This window comes from Marmota monax, unplaced genomic scaffold, assembly GCF_021218885.2.
Source record: "Marmota monax isolate L192 unplaced genomic scaffold, Marmota_monax_Labrador192_F-V1.1 WCK01_AAM20220418_F8-fsc00129, whole genome shotgun sequence".
Lineage (NCBI taxonomy): Eukaryota > Metazoa > Chordata > Mammalia > Rodentia > Sciuridae > Marmota > Marmota monax.
Genome location: NW_026693811.1, coordinates 1,565,100 through 1,584,367, shown reverse-complemented (window position 1 = coordinate 1,584,367; position 19,268 = coordinate 1,565,100). Strand labels below are relative to the sequence as shown.

The 19,268-nt window shown below is 39.2% G+C and overlaps 1 protein-coding gene and 1 non-coding gene across 8 annotated transcripts in view; both read left to right on the top strand.

Moving 5' to 3' along the window:
* Rbms1 (RNA binding motif single stranded interacting protein 1) overlaps positions 1–19,268 on the top strand; it is a 207,649-nt gene that overhangs the window by 167,479 nt on the left and 20,902 nt on the right. For all 7 annotated transcript variants that reach the window (XM_046462252.2, XM_046462251.2, XM_046462253.2 and 4 more), the window contains exons 4-6: positions 243–334; positions 9,543–9,700; positions 11,578–11,657. In XM_046462252.2, coding sequence (XP_046318208.1) covers positions 243–334; positions 9,543–9,700; positions 11,578–11,657 — 330 coding nt within the window. The remainder of the gene's footprint in view (positions 1–242; positions 335–9,542; positions 9,701–11,577; positions 11,658–19,268) is intronic.
* LOC124105180 (small nucleolar RNA SNORA3/SNORA45 family) lies at positions 17,720–17,850 on the top strand. Its single transcript, XR_006855661.1, has one exon. It is a non-coding gene; the product is annotated as a small nucleolar RNA SNORA3/SNORA45 family (small nucleolar RNA).

Sequence of the window (19,268 nt, the reverse complement as noted above, 5' to 3'; positions counted from 1 at the left end):
GGACAAAGCCAGTTCTCCTCTCCACACGGCACACACACTGGGAAGGGAGGCTTGTCCAGCTCAGACTAACCACCAGGAGGAAGAATTGAGGATGTCACTGCACTGCGGCTGTGAACACCTGTGTCCTCTCATGGTGTTTTCCGTTTCTTTTGTCAGAGTGGAGACAAAGTGGAGTCATTCTTCTACTTTTCACACATAATCATAAAATAATGACTTAATAAAAACTGTGTTTTGCATTTCAGGTTATGGTTTTGTTGACTTCGACAGTCCTGCAGCAGCTCAGAAAGCCGTGTCGGCCCTGAAGGCTAGTGGGGTTCAGGCTCAAATGGCCAAGGTGAGTCAAGCACTTTGCTCCTGAAGCCTCTTCCTGCACCATTCCTCGCTTCTTCTGTCCCTGCTAGCCACAGCTCCTGCTAAATATCTGCCCTATGTCTCCACATCCTCAGCAGTAGTACTCTGACAAGTATTATACATTCCTCATAATTTACCATGGGAAGGAGGATTTATAAATGCATACAATTCACATAGTAAATTACATAACATGTAAATAAATTTTTAAAAAATTTCTCAGGGTAAGGAATGTGCCTGAATGTCCAAGAATTATAAAATGGAAACCGTAAGTTTCTTGCTTAATGAATAGCTTAGTACAGTTCACATAGATACTAATTGCTGTAAGACATAATGTTTCCCTTGAAAATTTTTTTCTTATGACAGTTCCTCTCCAAGTTTTTCCCTAGAATCTACAATATCATAATTTAGAAAGGTGAATTGAGTTAACCAGCCAATTATTGTCTCTTTCTTTTCATATTATGCTCTTCATTGAAGTTAGTTTAAGATGCCCAATTCCTTTTTCAAAAGACATGATGATGCCTTAGATTTGATGCACTCCGGAAGGGTGACCATCCCTGATCTCAGTTACACAGACAGGTGCAGTCATGATTACAAAGCTGAGGAGACCTCCAATTGTGCTCCTTCCTACTTTCAAATAGGCACAATCATTTTATTAAGAAAAACTAAGATTCAGAAAAGAGAAGAACCCATGAAATGGCATGTTTTGTATTCTGTAACAGACCTTCTGAAACTGCCAAGTTTCAAGTTTGAAAACAGATATGACAGCAATTGAAGATCCAAAGACAGGGGAAAAATCTACTTAACTACAGGTATATCTTCATAATTGCATGTAGGTACTAGCTGTAAGCATATAACTCAAGCTTACATTTGGGCAGCAAAGACTTGGGCATAAGTGTCAATTCAGTCAATGTTACTTTTAGGTTATATGCTAATAGCAAGTACCTATAATGCAATTATGAAGATTTGCCTGTAGTTATATAGATTTTTTTCCCAACTTTGGATCTTCAATTACTGTAGGATCTGTTTTCAAACCTGAAATGTGGCACTTTGATATTTTAAGCATTCTTTTCAATTCAAAGAGGCAACAATGTTATATTATCTGGCTTCATGAAATACTGAAAAAAGGAATTTTCTACTGTCCTCTGCTACTTCTAAATAGTAACAAATGATCATTTCCTAAAGAGCACTCCCATGTCCATAAGCAAAGGTTTATTGAAGTTTAAAAAAAAAAAAAAAAAAACTCTAAGAAATACATTACCTGCTGAGACCTAAAAGCCAAGTTACCGCTTAGACTTTAGCAATTACAGGCTACTGAAGAACATGTGTGCAACTACCAGGATCGAGGCTTACTTTGAATGAAAGAATGAACATAGATAAAGATTTTAGGAATTAATAGAAGGAATCACATTTTAAGGTAACCTTGCCGTAGAATGTTTTTAAAGCTTTATGTTGAGTTGCACTTACTTTGGCTTTTCTTGAACTCCAGAGTAGAAGTTAAACAAAACTATAAATAGTAAACATCATGGGCTGGGGTTGTGGCTTAGAAGCAGAGCGCTCGCCTAGCATGTGTGAGGCACGGGGTTCAATCCTCAGCACCACATAAAAATAAAATAAAGATATTGTGTCCATCTGTAACTAAAAAATAAATATTAAAAAATAGCAATGATGACTTTTAGATTATTTGTCCTCCATAAAGAGTAATTTCCTGTAATATTGTTGAGAAGCAATGAAATTTTAAGTATATTGTAAATATGAGATACCAGCTTTGCATCATGATTGGCACAATGTTTAATCTTGCTCTGTAAACAGTGAGCAAATATTCTGTAAGCAGGACTCTTTGGGGTTCATTCAGAAAACCACTCTTCTGTCCTCCACTCTGTCTGTTCTACTCTGCGAAGCTCTGGTTGGATAAAATCCAGGGCAGGTCCCATGACTTTTCTTTATTTCAAAAAAGTCCCTTCACTTGCTTCTTTCATTTTAGGTCTTTCTGGTTGATTTTAGAGGATGGTGGGTTAGAATGCCTCTTTATTTTTCATGTCCAAACTCCATGAAACACACATATCCTTTAATACATTTCCAGGCACTTCTGTGTGTATTTACATTGCCCAACCTCAAAATGATATTCTAGACAAGTCAATGTATGGGGAAAGCCTTAAATTCAAATAGAATTTGTCAAATGTTAGGATCTTGTGGAGAAGCTTGAAAGCTGCTGAGAGTCCACAAAAGGGATGTGTGTCTTGCATGTCAGTGTTGCAGAAAGACATCACAGCCTATGTATGTAACAACTATTTGCTGACAACTATGTTGATTATCTGGTGACCAGGAAGCAGTGTCTTGAAGGTTTCCATCCCAACATAATCGTTTATTATATGTGTATTTACTCACACAGATATGTATAATGAATGTATTTAGTTATAATTTAGGGAATTTTAGGTCAATTTAATTATATTTTAGAAGACTGGTTTGGGTTGTGACTAATATGTAATACATTATAACTTGCTTATTTAAGATAATATGAAATATTTTTGGTTAACTTTTTGATGCTGAATATCTGGTTTTCAAAAATGGATTGTTCTATTAAGTGTTCAGTGTTTCAATATCCATCTCTGTTTATTTAACAAATTCTGAGTGTCATGTAAAAATCAGAGTCTCTCCACCTGATCAGGTCTGTTCCAAACAGCCTGGTTGCGGTGGGATGGGAACATGGGTGGTTTCCGTTTCCAGAACTAGTGCTTCTCCTGCTCCCACCCCTGCTGTCAGCTCCCTATTTGCAGCTCCTAACCCTCCAGGGTTGGAGTAGCAGAGGTAATCTGAGGTTGATTTCTTTGGCCAGGCAGCAGACTGATGCTTTCTCTCATCGAATGCTTCTGGCATTTTTCTTAGTTGTTTACCCAACCCCACCTTTCCTTTCAATTTGATCTTTCCCCATAATCCCTTAAAGCTAGAGAATATGTGTCCTTGGACTGGAAACCTCAAATGGAAGGCCATCCTCAGCACCATTCTTCTAGAACTTCCCTGTCCCCTAACCTCCCTGGGTGGGGGGGGGGGGGATCTAACACAACCTGGAGCCAACTCTGCCTATGGGCCTACTTCTGATCCACCTTTGCCGGCCATCTGCAGTCAAATAGTTTCTTCCCAGCCACACCTGTAGCCCCCTTCAACCAACATTTCTGCTTCCAGATTACTCAGCTTTTGAGTGTGGCATGGACCATTGTATCCAGCAAGCCCGTGGGACACAGACCAGGCCTGCTGATTGGTCTGTTGAAGCCCCTGCTGCTGGCCCGATAATGAGAGGGAAACAGCCCATATATTGAGACTCAAAGCACATGCACCTTTCTTTCCACATAAAGCTTATTTCCACTTGTCCAATCTCTTATAGACAGACAGGAGGCAGTGTTCACATAAGCATCCCAAACCAGTTCTCAGCCAGCTCCTTGCAGGCTCTCTCTGATGGCCTGGTTTCTCACTCTGGAATGTGGAAGCACCAGACACCCATTGTTTTGTGGCCTTAGTTGAATCAGAGTTAGAAAAAGGCCTTTTTGTCAGCCTGTTAACAAAATGCAAAGGCGATTTTGAGTGCCCCTGACCACTTGCCCTAGGATCATTCCCAATGCCTGAATATTAAGCAGCATATTATATTAAATATATACTATTTTGAAAAATTCTTTACAATGCTTTTAGTCAACATAGGACTGGGTGTAGATTGGTACTACATGTCATATCCATGGTGCACTTTGAATGCCAGCTTCCCTGTGGGTTGATAATGAGCTCTGTTCAAAGACCTCCTTGGTAGGCTTTATACTGTAAATTGGCTAGGAGAAATGATCCCTTCCTCCATCATCTGTGGGGAAGACCATTGTGCGGGATTAGAGATGCTGGCCATGTGCCAACATTCCATAGTATGAATTTCTTCAGGTCCCTGTAGAATGACTTGAGTTTCTTTGATCTAAATTCTTTTTTTATTATATCTTTATAGTTAAAAAATGTATTTTATAATGCTAGCAGATCTCTTGTTCTGTACCATAAATTCAAGGGTTTTGCGAGTCCACGTTTGGCTTAGCCTCTTTGTTCTGACTTGATAAAGGAGTCTTTGGCGTGCATCTTTTGGAGAGAGGATTTTTAAAGGAAGTTAATCTGGCTCCTGTGCTTGAGTGACAAGGGCCTGTCACTGTCCCCTTTCCTTTAGTGGACGAATCAGGATACACCTATGTGTTGAAAATCCATATATTAAACATAATCAGAAAAAAATAAGGGCCATTTTGGTGAGGGAAGGGGGAAATGCAGTGTTGTTTGGCATGTTGATTGAGTTCAGAAAGGATCCCACAGATGTTCAAAACTGCAAATTGAAACATTAGAGACCAGGGATTTTTTTTTTTTATTATTCATGTATTTTCGATGGCTTGCTTGGTCCTTGCCACGTGGTAATATTTTTTTGTTTTGTTAATAATCAAAAAAATAATTTAAGTGAGAGGGGGGAAAAAACTTCCTTCTGAGCCTAGGCAGTTATTGAGAATTAAGAGAGAGATTTTAGCTAGGTGCCGTGGTTCTTGCCTGTTATCCCCACAATTGGGGAGACAGGAGGATGGCAAATTCGATGCCATCCTCAGCAACTTAGCAAGACCCTGTCTCAAAATAAAAGTTTTAAAAAGGCCTAGGGATGTAGCTTAGATATAAAGCACCTCTGGGATCAATCCCCAGTCCAAAAAGTAAAGGAGTGAAAGGGACATTTAAAAATCATATTCATGGAGTACCCCAATGAAACTTCTCAAATAGAAATGGCCTTGGGCCTTTTGGAAAGCCTATTTATGTTAAACTTGGGAACTAAGATGTAAAATGTGAATAAACATCAATGATACCTGTTAACAATGTGACTTCTCTAAACCTTTGGTACCTTCTGAGGCCTGCTGGAGGTCAGCAGATCATTGGGTGCTACTTGGCTGATGGGAAGCTTGCACATTTTTCTCAATAAATGGGTAGTCACTGAGCAGGAATTTAGTCCTCACAACACCCCTAGTCCACCATGCTCCAAGCAGTTTGCAGTCACATGCCCATGAGTGGCTATCTGCTGGTTGGTATTCAGTACAAGAGAAAACAGATGTCTGCTCTTCCTGCCAAGTCCCTTTCTTGCATTTTAGAAACCATTCCACACGCACAGGGAGGTTTTTGTTAATTTCTTTCAGATGATGACTGAGTGCTTTACACCATGTGGGACCTCCAAGCCCCGCTTTTCTACTCAAGTGAACATTAGTACCCATTTATCCCTCTCATGGCTGATGTGGGATCTAGTTTTCCACTTGTTAGAGAGGCCCTTGAATCCCTTCCGTGTCTAGGGACATAAAGAGGCCGTTGGTCCCACTTTTGTTTAGCCACCTATAATTGACAGAATACATTTATTTTTCAGACATAGCAACTTATTTTTCAGACATAATACAACAGAGTTATGGTTGTTGCCGATTTTAGGGAGATTAAATTATCCTCAGTGTGCAAAACATCACCAGTGACTGAAAATATTATATGTTCTATTCATAATGAATGTATGGTAAAGAACACACAGACACTTTGGGATTAGATTTTTTTTTTTGTGGCTTAAACTGCCTCTTGGAGTTTCTCCCCATTCTTTTGTGGTTAGTTTGTTTTTTAACTTTAAAATTACTCTAACATTATGGGTAATATTGAAAAAGAAATATAAGTAATATTAGCACTAATGGTCATCCCAAATGAAGAAACCTAAACAAGAATTGTTGCTGTTGAAAACAAACACAAAAAAAAGTCATAGGAAATATTTACATCTATTTAGATCACTCTCTTTCACTATATCCAAGAAAGAACTAAAAGTCCAATTTCTTTCTGGATTATGATTCTAAGCAATTTTTTTTTTCATTGATAAACTTCCCATTTGAATCAAGACCTTGTAGAATGTGAAATATTTTTATTACTAACTTCATAGATGCAAGCAACTAAAACACAGGTTTGGGAAGTACTTAGTATCTACGTTGTAGTCTCACTCTAAAAATTACTTCATTTATAAAAAATTCTCCTGTGAGCACTCTTAAACATTAGTCATTGAGAGATCTTCATGATTATAATTTTAAAAAGAAAGTCTATAATACACATCACATAATTTTGTAAGTAACATTTTTAAATGCTATATTTTTGTATAAAGAGTATTTTAATGCCCTTTGATTAGGGAGTTTTCCGCTTGCTTCTGAATCTGACTAAACATGATTCAAAAATCTAAGGTATGTTGGTTCTCTAATTCCCCTGCTCTGTGTCTCCAAAGCCTCCCAATTTTTCAAGGTGTAAGTTTCAAACTACAGTTTGTCCTTCCTCCTTCTCCGTCTTACCTTCCAGAAAAGTGAAAGATAAGAGAAACATGGTTTATCTTCTTGAGGTATCAGTGTTACTCCATGATATTAGATCAGAAATATTTTTTCTCTGTTAAAGCTCAAATTGTTAAAAAAAAAAAAAAAAGTAAAAAGGCAATATTAAGATAAAGCACAGGATTTCAAGGAAATTTTCCAGCCCTGGCAAGGCTGCTTTGGCTTTTGCCCATGGACTCTTCTGGATACACATTGTCCTTGCCCTTAGCATTCCTTAAGTGGGAAAGTCTAAGCAGCAAGGGTTGATACAATAAAACCAAACTCCTGGATAGCCTTTCACAGTTGGTTTCAACCTCTTGCCTTCTTCTTGTTCCTCAACTCCCCTTTCCTCTCAACAAAGTGTCCCTTACCACCGCTGTCCTCCCATCTTGACTTGCACACATCTAGCCTTCACTACGTGCTTCCATCTCCCCTGTTTAATGGGAAGCTGTGAAAAGCAGGACTAGGTCATAGTTATTTTATAGTGAGAGTCTGTGAAGTGTGAGGGGCACAGGAAATGTCCTTTAGCTCATTGAAGACACAGGTTCCCTCAAGACCCACCCTAAGGACCAAGAACTCTGTGCTGGTTGGTGCAGGGCCAGATTTCTATACTAACAAATACTCGCTGGCACTCCAGGAAAGCCTCAGAAACTTAGGGGAGACTAAGGCCAAAGGGAGATGGCTAATAGAGGAACTGGCCAGTTTACTGGGTTGGTAGAGGTCTGCATTGGAAAACGTTAGTACCTAAAACCATTTTTATTGATTTTTTCCCTGTTTTGGAACACTGTATATATTATTGTCCTGTATCTATTAAATAAATCAGTTTTCAAATTTGAAGACATTAAAGATATACTTTTTATAGTAGACAATAGATTTTGCTCAACGTAAGATAATCAATAGTACCCCACTGAACTCATCCAAAAACCAAAAAGACGGTTGCCATTTTATTTAGCCTGTGAACAGTTCAAGATGGTGAGTGCTCTGTTTGCTGTTGAGCATTTAATAATTTTTTAACTTTTTCTTGGCCCCACGTGGCCTGCTTACACTGCCTTCCTTGGTGACAGGCAGTTGTAAGAACAGTACTTATTGGTCGTGGTTGTAATCTTTGATAACTTTAGTTCTTGGGAATACTAGGGCATTTACCTAGGTACCAGATCAAGTGACTGATTGATGATTGATTTTTGCTGGGCTAGGAATTGAACCCAGGGTCTCAGGCATGCTGGGCAAGAGCTCTATCCCTAAGCTATAACTCAGCCCCTGATTTATTTTAAATCTTACCCTGTAAGTATAGCACAAAAGGTCACTGTTCACTTTTTACTTGTGAATTATAGAAAAGGAAGATTTTCATTTCAGGATTAATTAATGCTGGTATACTTTGAAAAGACTTTATAAAAATTCAAACATGCATAGTGCTTCACATATTTTTAAAGTACTGTGCATTTCAAAAATCTAGAAAGCTATAATGGGTATGCCATTTCATTTCCAAAGGCTAATCTACAAATTAATGACTTTATTAATAGTGCTTATTAAAGAAAAATTATAAGCTGTCCTATGCTTTAATACATAAAGATACAATTGGTTAATAAGATCAAAGGAAAGGCTAATTTTAAATTAAGGTTACACTAATCTCGTATTTGCAGAAGTGAATTTTGATCTGGTCAGAAAATATTCCAGTTGTCAGGTAAACTTTTTTCCTGGTGATTGACATACCCTACTCCTCATAACATTGCATTTACTGGCAATCATATCTGATTCTAGCTGATTCTACCCCCAACAAAGGAAAGTCGGATGCAAAATTATCTAAGAGTACTGCTTCTCAGGTTTTCATATGCTTATGAGTCACTTGAGTATCTTGTTAAAATGCAGTTTTTGATTCTGCAGGTCTGAAGTAGGGCCTGAGACTCTGCATTTCGAATAGTTCCCAGATAATTCCTAATAGTATTGCTGGTCCCTGGATCACTCTTTGTATAGCACGGAGTTAGCACACCTTCTCTCTCCATCTACTCTTGAGTTCAGCTTTTATAAGATTCTAAAATTTGATCTGCCCAGAGTTTACCATTTTATATGGCTTTGAGTTTCTCTTTTGGATTAAGTTAGGAGCTCTTCTTTTTCCATTGCTGATCACTACTTGAAAGTCATATGGACTTTGCCATAGGGCAGATTGGGGAAAGCCTATACCGGAATCCACGTGACTTGATCCAGAAATTTTTTTTTTATTGGTTGTTCAAAACATTACAAAGCTCATGACATATCATCTTTCATACATTTGATTTTTTTTTATTGGTTGTTCAAAACATTACAAAGCTCATGACATATCATCTTTCATACATTTGATTTTTTTTATTGGTTGTTCAAAACATTACAAAGCTCATGACATATCATCTTTCATACATTTGATCAGAAATCTTTCTGATGTATCTCTAAATTGAATTATTAGCAGTAATAGCCTCCTGCTTGTGCCTGAAATGAACTCCTAAAAATAGCAATGGAAGAGAGGTTGGTTATTTTTGGAAACACTGAAAATAGCTGAGAGCTGTGGTTTCTGAAGGGCACCCTCTCCAACTCAGCATCACCCTTTCCAACGTGATGCCACTTCCACCTCTGCCGAGAAGGGCTCTGGGAACTAGGTCAGACCTGTACACACTGTCCAAAGTGTGGACACTGTTTTCAAGTGTCCAAGGTGATTTTAGTGTTCCATGGATCCCATGGTTTCACTAGATAATACTTTAAAAGGATGTGAGCAAAGAGGGTGCCTACATACAATTAGATATGTTAACATAAATATCTCACCTTCTCCTAGAAATTGATAGACAATTCTCTGTTCTGCTTTAGCAACAGGAACAGGATCCTACCAACCTGTATATTTCTAATTTGCCCCTGTCCATGGATGAGCAAGAACTTGAAAATATGCTCAAACCCTTTGGACAAGTTATTTCTACAAGGATACTACGTGATTCCAGTGGTACAAGTCGCGGTGTTGGCTTTGCTAGGTAAGCATGCTGCCCTCCCTTTATTACACCAGCAGAAGCTCTGTTGAGTTATCCTACAAATTAAAAAAAATAATCAAGCAAATTTAAGCCAGGCTTATGGGCACCAGTGTAAATTTACATGTAATTTTTAAAAAATCTTTTGGAATTTCATTAGTATTCTTGAAACTGAGCACACATATTTGCTGGCTCAAGGCAAAGAAGTATTATATGAGCAATAATTCTGAAAGTGTTTGTGTCTTATGTTCTGATTAAATTAATTTTTAAGAAATTAAATTTCTTTAAAATGACAACCAGTCTCCTAAATTTCATAGATAAATCAGTATTTTTTTTCTCTTTAGACAGAAATGTGATTCATCATCAATAAAGTGAGTTAATTAGATTTTTCAAACATTCATGAAAGAAAAGGATTTAACACCTAACTACCACATAAATTTAAATATCTTATAATTCTCACTTTAGTTTTTTAAGAAGTAAGTGCTCCAGATATAACTAAAGTATCTTATTCCTCCATTTTATCTCTTCCTCCCCAGAAAGGATACTTTAGTGTAATCATTAATTTGGTTTCTAGAGAAAATGTATAAAACAGAAAGAGCTTTGATTTCCAGAGAAATTCTAATCCTAAAGCCCATTAAAAAAAAAAAAAAAGCTGATTTTACATGATACATTATTTAGGAACTTGTTAGTCTTCTGCAATAACAATATCTATGTGTTTTAAATTGTTAACTTAGACTTTGGAAGAAAAAATGCTGACATTTACTTTCATATACAAGACAGTCACATCCTGCCACAGACCTGTGTTATGCATAAAGCATTATTATTACATATTACTTTATATATGAGAAAACTGAGGCATAGAGGGACTTTTCCATCATCCACTAGCAGGCAAGGGCCATTAATTAGTTCTTCTGGCTTTTAGTCCATTGTTCTGTTAGGCCAGACAATTTTATAATAAAGCTAATATATCAGTAAATAGTAAGTCACCAGGGCCAGCATCTCAAGTGCACACTTCATTGGTGATCTGGGTGGGACACCAATTGGCTCGACAACATCTCCTCACCTCCGTGGGTGTTCTTCTGAAAGCAAATCAGGGATACCTATCCAAAGACTGAGCCCAATTAAATGCTGCTGTTTTTCACATTGTCACTATCCATTAGAACTGAGGTGTAATTCTCTGGGTAGTTCAAGAATATGGTGTATTTTAAGTAGATTATTCTGTGTTTCTTCTATTGAAGAAATATAAGTCAAAGTAATTTAAATACCCAGAAATGTTTCTCAAATGTTTTTAGCCACCTGTAGATATAAAACAAGTCATAAAGTTAGGCTTCAGCCTTTAATTAACTCTTCCAAAGCCAAGATGACAAAGAAGTATATAATTGACTTCACTAATTTAATTTTAAACCTGGAGCAAATGTAAAAGTCATGTGAGACACATCCTCTGCTTGACACTAGCTATTATCACAACTCTTTAGTCTGTCATTTCGTGAATACTTAAAAGGGAAGACCATGTTTAAAATAACCAATATTATAACAAGTAGCAAATATACTAGTATTTTAAACTGTTGCTTTTAACTCAATATCATGACTAAGAAAGCTTTTATACATTGCTTTTCTCAATTTTTCAACAATCAGAATATATATATTTGATATTAAACACTCAATATAATTTCTTTCTTATATGATCTAGAACATACTCTAGTATCAGTTTTTTCTCTGGAGAACTATAAAAGCAACAGATAAAAGTATAAACTATTATATACATATATTTTTGCCTGGTTTCATTTGTATCCAAAAAGCCTAAAAGAATGTTTGTGCATGAACAAAACGAAATGAAAACTAAGAGACTGCTACATACTTATGAACTTTGTTTTCATAAATAGGATGGAATCTACAGAAAAATGCGAAGCTGTAATTGGTCATTTTAATGGAAAATTCATCAAGACACCGCCAGGAGTTTCTGGTATGTTCTCCAAAATTTTATCAGTAGTCATTTATGTAATATGTATAACTTTAGTGCACGATGCTTCTTATAGTAAGAATAACAACTCTCATTTTGCTTTTTAAAATTTATATCTATATCAACAAATAAGACTCAAAAATTCAGCTTTTGCTGGGCACGGGTTGTCCAAGCGTTAATTGACGTGGACCCAGAGGTAAGGAGCTCTCTGACTTGTAAAGCATTGCAAAATCCAACCATCTAATGCACCAGCCAGCTTTCATTCTACCGGATGGCCATCCTTAATATAGACTTCCCACCCTTAGGACATGTCCTTTGAGGAGCGTGACACCTTCCCACCCCAGCAGTGCCTGGACTTCAATCCCCACAGTCTTTATGTCCATTCCACATTAGCCCGTTCCCCCTGTTGTTCTGCTCTCTGTTGTCCTTATCAAGAACACTACACTCAGGAACTTTTCTAGCCAACATCCCATTCAGTGTCACTCAGTCTCACTCCCAGGACACCTGATCTGAAATACAAAGACACCCTTTCATTTTCACTGTTGTTATGGGTTTCTCTTTACCCATATCTCATCCCTACAAAATCTGGTCTCCACTTCTGAGCACTAAAACCATTTCTTTAGTGACATCCTCAGATTTCTTGTACAGCAACCCTTGGTCACATCTGCTTGGAAGAACCATGAACTGGCATTGATCCTACAATAATCCACTCTACTGATCCTGTTACACCTGGGCAACTAAGGATTGACACCATGGCAGTTTACACATCTTCATTTGAACCAGACCCTCAGTACCACTGGTCCCTACTTGGCTTCCCTCCGCCTCTCCCAGCAGTATTTCTCCCTTTCACCAACCTGTACTGTCCCCTAGCTAGCTCTAGGCCCGTGAATAGCATTGAGATCATCAGCTTACTACATCTTTTCAGTATAGGGATCCACACCTACATCCACTCTTTCTCCTCTCCTTCCTCAAGGTCCTAAGGACAAAGGTTTCAGAGCTGTCTTTGGGATGCTGTTCCATCAGGGCCTTGCTCTGCCTCTCATTGCCTCTCTGTTCTATAATCACCATCTCTGTATTTTACTTGTAATTGCTTTTTTTCTAACAAAAATTTTAATTTTTTTATTAATAAAATAGCAGATCTCTGGTAAGACTAATCAGTGAGAAAGTGGGAGAAAATTCACAAACAATACCAGAAACAAAAAAATTATGAGCATGACTACAATAGTCGTTTTTAACATCACAGAGTTCAGTGAACGTATGTGCAAACTACTTTATGCCAGGAATTTTCTGGAAAAAGATATCCATTTGTGTTTGAAATCGCTCAAGTCTGTGATCTTCAAACTAAAACTAAGCAGTGCTCCTCTCTAACTCATTCTCGTGTAAGCGTTTTTGAAGTGTGGTCTTCACTTCCTCACGTCCTATTCACACCTCAGCTCTCTCCAGTCTTCCCCTTAAGCTTGCAATTGAAATTCTTCTTGATAAAACTTATTATATTTGTTTGCTAGGACAACCAGTAACAAAACACCATAAATCAGTGGCTTAAACAACTGAAATTTAGTGTCTCAGAGTCCTGAAGACCAGAAATTCAAGGTCAGGGTATGGCAGGGTTGGTTCCTCTTGAGGCCTTCGGGGGAAGAATCCATTCCAGGCCTCTCTCCTTGACTCATACATGGTGACCTCACAGCTGTTTGCTTCCCTCTGAGTGTGTCTGCCTCTGGATTCAAACTTCCCCTTCTTCCCAGAACACCAGCCATGCTTGGATTAAGGCCCAACCTAACTAATGACCTCATTGTAACTTTGAAAAGTAACTTTGAAGTATGAAGCATTAGGGGGTTAGGACTCTAATGTTTTTTGTTGTTGTTGTTTTGTTTTGTTTTGGGTGGGATCAGAGGGGCAACACAATGCAACCCCTAATATTTACTTTGTGATTACCAAACTTGGGGACTTTCCTGGCTTCTCCCATGCTGTGTGTCTTATCTGTTGCATGAACTTTGAAATGTGCTGTCCCTTGCCTTTTGTTTCACTGATCTCTCTTTTCTTCCCATCTTGTACTCTTTCTCCTTTGTGGACTCTTGTTTCTTTTATCTGCTGTCAATTGTTGGTGTTCCCCTGAATTTCATTTTTGGCTGACAGAGTGTATCTAGTCTAAAGTTTTTGGTTACTGTTTATCGTAAGAGACTCTCAGATACTCATCTCTTGTCCTAACCTTTCTCCTGAGAATCAGGCTGCCTGGCCTCAGTCACCTTAGGTTCATTCTCTCCAAAACTAGACCAGTGCCCTCTCCCATTAAAGTTATTGGAACCAGTATCCACCCAGATACTCCAGCTGAAAATCCAGGACTGGATCCCCCCAGCCACCTGTGTCATCTCTCACACACAATCATTCAAATCCTTACAGTTTGTTTTGTTTTTCCTGTTTCTAGAATCTATCTGCTCGCTCCATTCCTCCTATTACTGCCCAGTTTAACTTCTTACCATCTCACACCTGGGCCTTTTCAGCACTCTTCCTGATTACCTGTCCTGATGATGCTTATATCCCCCAAACATCTGCCTGACTGCAGCTAAGAGACTTAAAATGTATATATGCTTCAGCTTCACTTTTGTGCTAAAAATCAAGTCCTCTCCCTCTCCCAGAAGAAAAGATACAGGATTCCAAGAATGACATTGCAAGCCAAAGGTGACTAGAGTCCTTCTTAGTCCATTCCCTGCCTTCTATTTGTTTTCTTCCAGTACTGAACTACAGGTACTAGTCCTAGTGCATCACATTGCATCATTTCTTTTTTCAGTCTTTCTGTAGTTTCCAATGCCTCAGACCCCTTTGGTTCCCTTTCACCTGGCTGTCTCTGCCTCACCCTTCAAGACTGTTCACACACAGCCTGCCTCTAACATAGTTGAGTTAGATTCTGTCTGCAAAGCACCCTGAGGATGCTCATCTGTGTCATTGCATTTACCAAGTTTACATGTGTCAATCCCGCTAAACTGGAAGCTCCTAGAAGTCAAAAACTGTTTTCTCATCTTTTTTATGTGCCTGCCCAGCACAACACTTGAACTGTGCTTAGCAATAACCAATGTTTGTTGGTTTTGAATAAATTCCACAGCATTATAACATCAAGACAGTACTGCCTCCTTACAAGGTAGCATATGGTAGGAAAATTGAGATGCTTTTTGATTTGCAGCCAGCCTCTAACAAGATGCCTGACAACAGGGAGAAACTCTCAAAATTTAGGAACTACCTTACCTTGCTTGGAAGGAGGAGCTACTAGAATTTTTAAAATGGGAACAAAAAGGAAACATCTACTCTCCAGCATCTTTTCTCCTCTGTAATTTTAATCATCTTATCTTTAGTTGGCATGACACATCTCAGTTCTGCTTCCCAGTCTGTATCTTAGATCAGCAAGTCATCTTCAGTCCTTAGGTCTGTCATTCAAAACAGCCTCACTTTCCTGTCTTGCTTTAGGGCGTGCCCTAGGGTAAACGTTGGGTCTCTCACTGGGTCGGGTTGGGTAGAGGTCTGGAGAGTGGGTCTTTAACTATGCTACTCTGGCCACCTACTCATCAGAGTCTCCTAAGGGGAGTAGCCATATCAATTAGATTTATCCTAATACTCATGTGAGGACCCTGCCCTGGAGCTCACCTATGAACAAAGGAGGAATCTGTGGAGGTGAGCAACTGCAGGGGAACCTATAAGAACAGAGCTCTCCATTTGACAAACCTTGGCTTTTCCCCCACCCCACAGCGTATCCAGCTACCTCACCACATTTTATATGTAAAACTGAAGTTAAGTAGATCCAGTGAGTTGAACCTAACAGAAAGATTGGTCAGGCCCCACTTCTAGGAAACAAGCCCAGAGGCCCTATGGAACATGTGTCCTGGTTTTTCACTCAGGACATGCCAAGAAGCATTGAGGTATTTTGAAGTTAGATGAATGCCAGCCAGGAGTCATTGAAGTGATTAGTTTCTCCAGGGCTCCTAGTGTTCAGTATTTATCCTCCCCTAGTTCCAAGGTTCCATCTTTAGCTGGATGACTGATGATGACGATTAGGGATTCACTTTAATTTTCTGTATCCAGTTGAGTTTCATTTCATAGAGGAACTAATTTGTAAGTCTGTGCAATACCACAGGCTACATTTGATCTTGTAGCACTAAAACCTGACAGCACGCTGTTTCTGTGGATATATCTGAAGGTGAACTGCCTGCAGGCACTAGTTTAGAGCATAAAGTACAAGATCTGGAGGATGCTGTTCCCAGGAACTCAACCCCCGTGAAGGAGCTTCCTTGTTGTTAAGTTAGTTTTGTTTTCCCATTGACAATCCTTGATTGAAAGAAAAGGAAAGTGAAAGGGATGTTTTTAACCTCCCCCCAAAAGCGAGAGAACCTTGTGTGAACCTGAACCCTGCAGGTCAGACCCTCCAAGTTAATCCCCTGTGCCCACTGGCTTTTCTCTACTTCCCCCGAGTCATCCCCTGCACACTGGGGACCCCCAAGCATTAGTCCCTTTAAAGGGCTGCTCATCCACTTACTTGTGAGCACTTCATTTTCTCAGTTCCTTCTTGCAGGCAGCAAGGAAAGTTGAAGGAGAAAAAGCATCCAGAACACATTAATTTTGATGTTGAATCAATCTAGATAGTTCTCCCAGTTTCTTGAGTGAAGTAAATCTCCAGCTGCCACAGATTGAGGTTGGACAGGTTTCTTATTTTCTCCAAAGAACTTAACAGTATCCATTGACTATTTTCTTTGAAGTGGGTTCACAGATTGCTGGCCATGTCCTTTCAAGGAGAAAAAAAAAAACTTCGATTTCCAAACCACATGTCAATGATGGTAGGAACCTATACACCACCGTAGCTGGTAGAGAGCAGTTTCTTCCAAGTTCTGCCAAGTGGCAGTGGGGCCCAAGAAACAAATTCCATATAGGTTGTATCACTGTACAATTTTGCAGTCAAGCCATTCTCTGTGTTCTGAATCAGGTCTTAATTTCAAGCTCTTTTTTACAAAAAAAAATAAAATAAATATACATATATATTTATTTATATATAGTAGTTGTAGTTGGACACAATAACTTTTTTTTTTAATAATTATTTTTTAGTTTTCGGCAGACACAAAATCTTTGTTTGTATGTGGTGCTGAGGATTGAACCAGGGCCGCACGTATGCCAGGCGAGTGCGCTACCGCTTGAGCCACATCCCCAGCCCCACAATAACTTTATTTTATTTTATTTATTTTTATGTGATGTTGAGTACTGAACCAGGGCCTAGGTGAGCATTCTACCACTGAGCCATAACCCCAGTCCCAATTTCATGCTATTTCTAAATGCTTAATGATCTGCGCTGTGTTTTAGTCTTGGTTCCCAACTAGGTTGCAAGTTCTTAGGGGCGGAAGCTGTGTTTTAGGTTTAATTTTGTGCATTACCCTGTACCAGCAGAAGTTACCATGTAGTTTCACAGAGCATTTTCGTGTATATATCATCTCAATAATTATGACTATTTTGAGGAATACTTTGGATACCTTCTGCACATCAGTGAGGTTGAACTGCCTTTAGGGTAAATTTGAAATGTACATTGCAAAACTTGGAAGCACACTCTTTTGGAATTCACCTTTTTCCAAAAACAAGTCCCCAGTACCCACAAAGAATTTGAAAAAGTTTTCAATTTCTCTAGATTCTTTTTTTTTTTCTGTACACACAACATGAGAATTATCTTTGAATGCTTGTCAGTTTATTAGATACTGTCCTCTCCTCTCTTATTACTTGAATGACTGCTTCATAGCTTCAGTTTCTCCATGGAATGCATGTGAGTAGGATCAGCACAAGTAGATGAAAAACAAAAATATTAGCAGGCAAGAGTAAATTGAATGAGTCTCCACTTGAAAGTTTAAATAATATAGGCTCATTACTCGGCAGACATATCATTTCATAAATATAGTCAGAGGATGGTTTATTTAATGATGCATGTTGTTTAGCTGGCATAAGCAGAATTACCCGGGATGGTTCCTGTCAGAGTACTTGGATTCTTGCATGTTTGGCACTTCGCCTATGACATTGGAGCCAAGTATAGAAAAGAAACCCACTTTCCAGAGACGCAAGTCACATCCCAACATGGCTCTTGTCCTGATGTGCTGGAGTCCTTGGAGAGGATCTGCTGATCTTGATTCACTGGTGGAGGCAATCAGTGCCCCAGTTAGCACCCAGGTCAGAAACATGCCCCTAAAAAAAAGGAAACCCACGGGCTGGGGTTGTGGCTCAGTGGTAGAGCACTCGCCTAGCACAGGTAAAGCACTGGATTCAATCCTCAGCACCACATAAAAAATAAATAAAATAAAGATATCGTGTCCAACTACAACTAAAAAAAAAAGGAACCCATCTTACACACAGTCCCCAAAGACACTTTCTGAAAATAAACTGAACAGTGAACTCAAGGAAGTCTCTAGAAGACTAAGTGGAAGGAGGTCAGCTGCACACATAAGTAGTCACTTCTACATCACCCACCTGCCTGCCAATACACCTTTCATACTCAGGTGACATGGCTGGGTTTCACCATGGCAGCCGTACACACCCTGCCACCCAGCCTGAGGCATGGTGCACAACGTGAAGTGCATGTTTACACTTCTACGAAAAATCTAAGGTTCCACACCACAGCTTTTAATGCAGTCTGTTTCCGAAAGGCTTTTTGAAAATCTGGTGCTTTCATGTCTGGTGTTACCTTATTTGAAAGAGGCTTTGTCTTTTCTTAGAGCAGATGCTTCTTTAAATGTACATTACAGTTTGTTGAAGAAAAGGATTGTTCATAAGATGTCTCCTCTTTCCTCACCCAATCCCTCTTTGTTCCCTGAAAATGTTGGAGCATTGTTCTTTATTTTGATTTGCCTTGGTTTTGAGTCAGGGATGGTTTGCAATAACTCAGATTTGCTTAAAAAGTTCCCAGCCAGGATGAAGGGACCCACAGCTGCTTTCTCACACAACTTAGGTTCATTCCATGGAGATTTTCAATAACTACTTAATACTTGCTCAATAAAAATTCCATTGTGAGGAAATGATATCTACCAGTTTTCCACACAGTGACTGTTAGAAACAAGGCTGGAAATTTTAGTTACATAGAATCAGTGTCCAAACTAGGAAACGTGGCCCCAGGCAGAAATAACATGGTCACCATGATGATTCAGGTATTTGTCTAAAAATGCATTTCCAGTACCTTCCTGTAAGAACAGTCTCTGGGAAGATGGGTGGGTGTGGTGTGTTAGCTGGGACTCTCCCAGACCTGAGAACAGCCCCATCACTCCATCTGCCCCACATGTCACTGCCCCCACTTCCTCAAGACAAAGGCCCGCAGTGATTCAGCACTGCAGGAGACAGTGTGACTGCCATCTCTGGGAACCTCTTCATGGCTTTAGTGGAGTCAGGATAAGTCTGTGTGCTAAAGGCAGAGTGTGTTTCTAAGTGTCCTGTCACCGCGCCCGCAGGAGCTTGTTCGATTCTCAGTGTCGTGCTGGTGTACACTCTGCCGCAGTGCTCAAATCTGGCCTGCGTCTTGATGGCGCTCCAGTGAAGTGCGGATGTGACGGCTGGCAGGCCGCGTCCAGTCTTGAGCATGTTCTGCGTCTGTTCTCTGTGTTCCTTTGACTT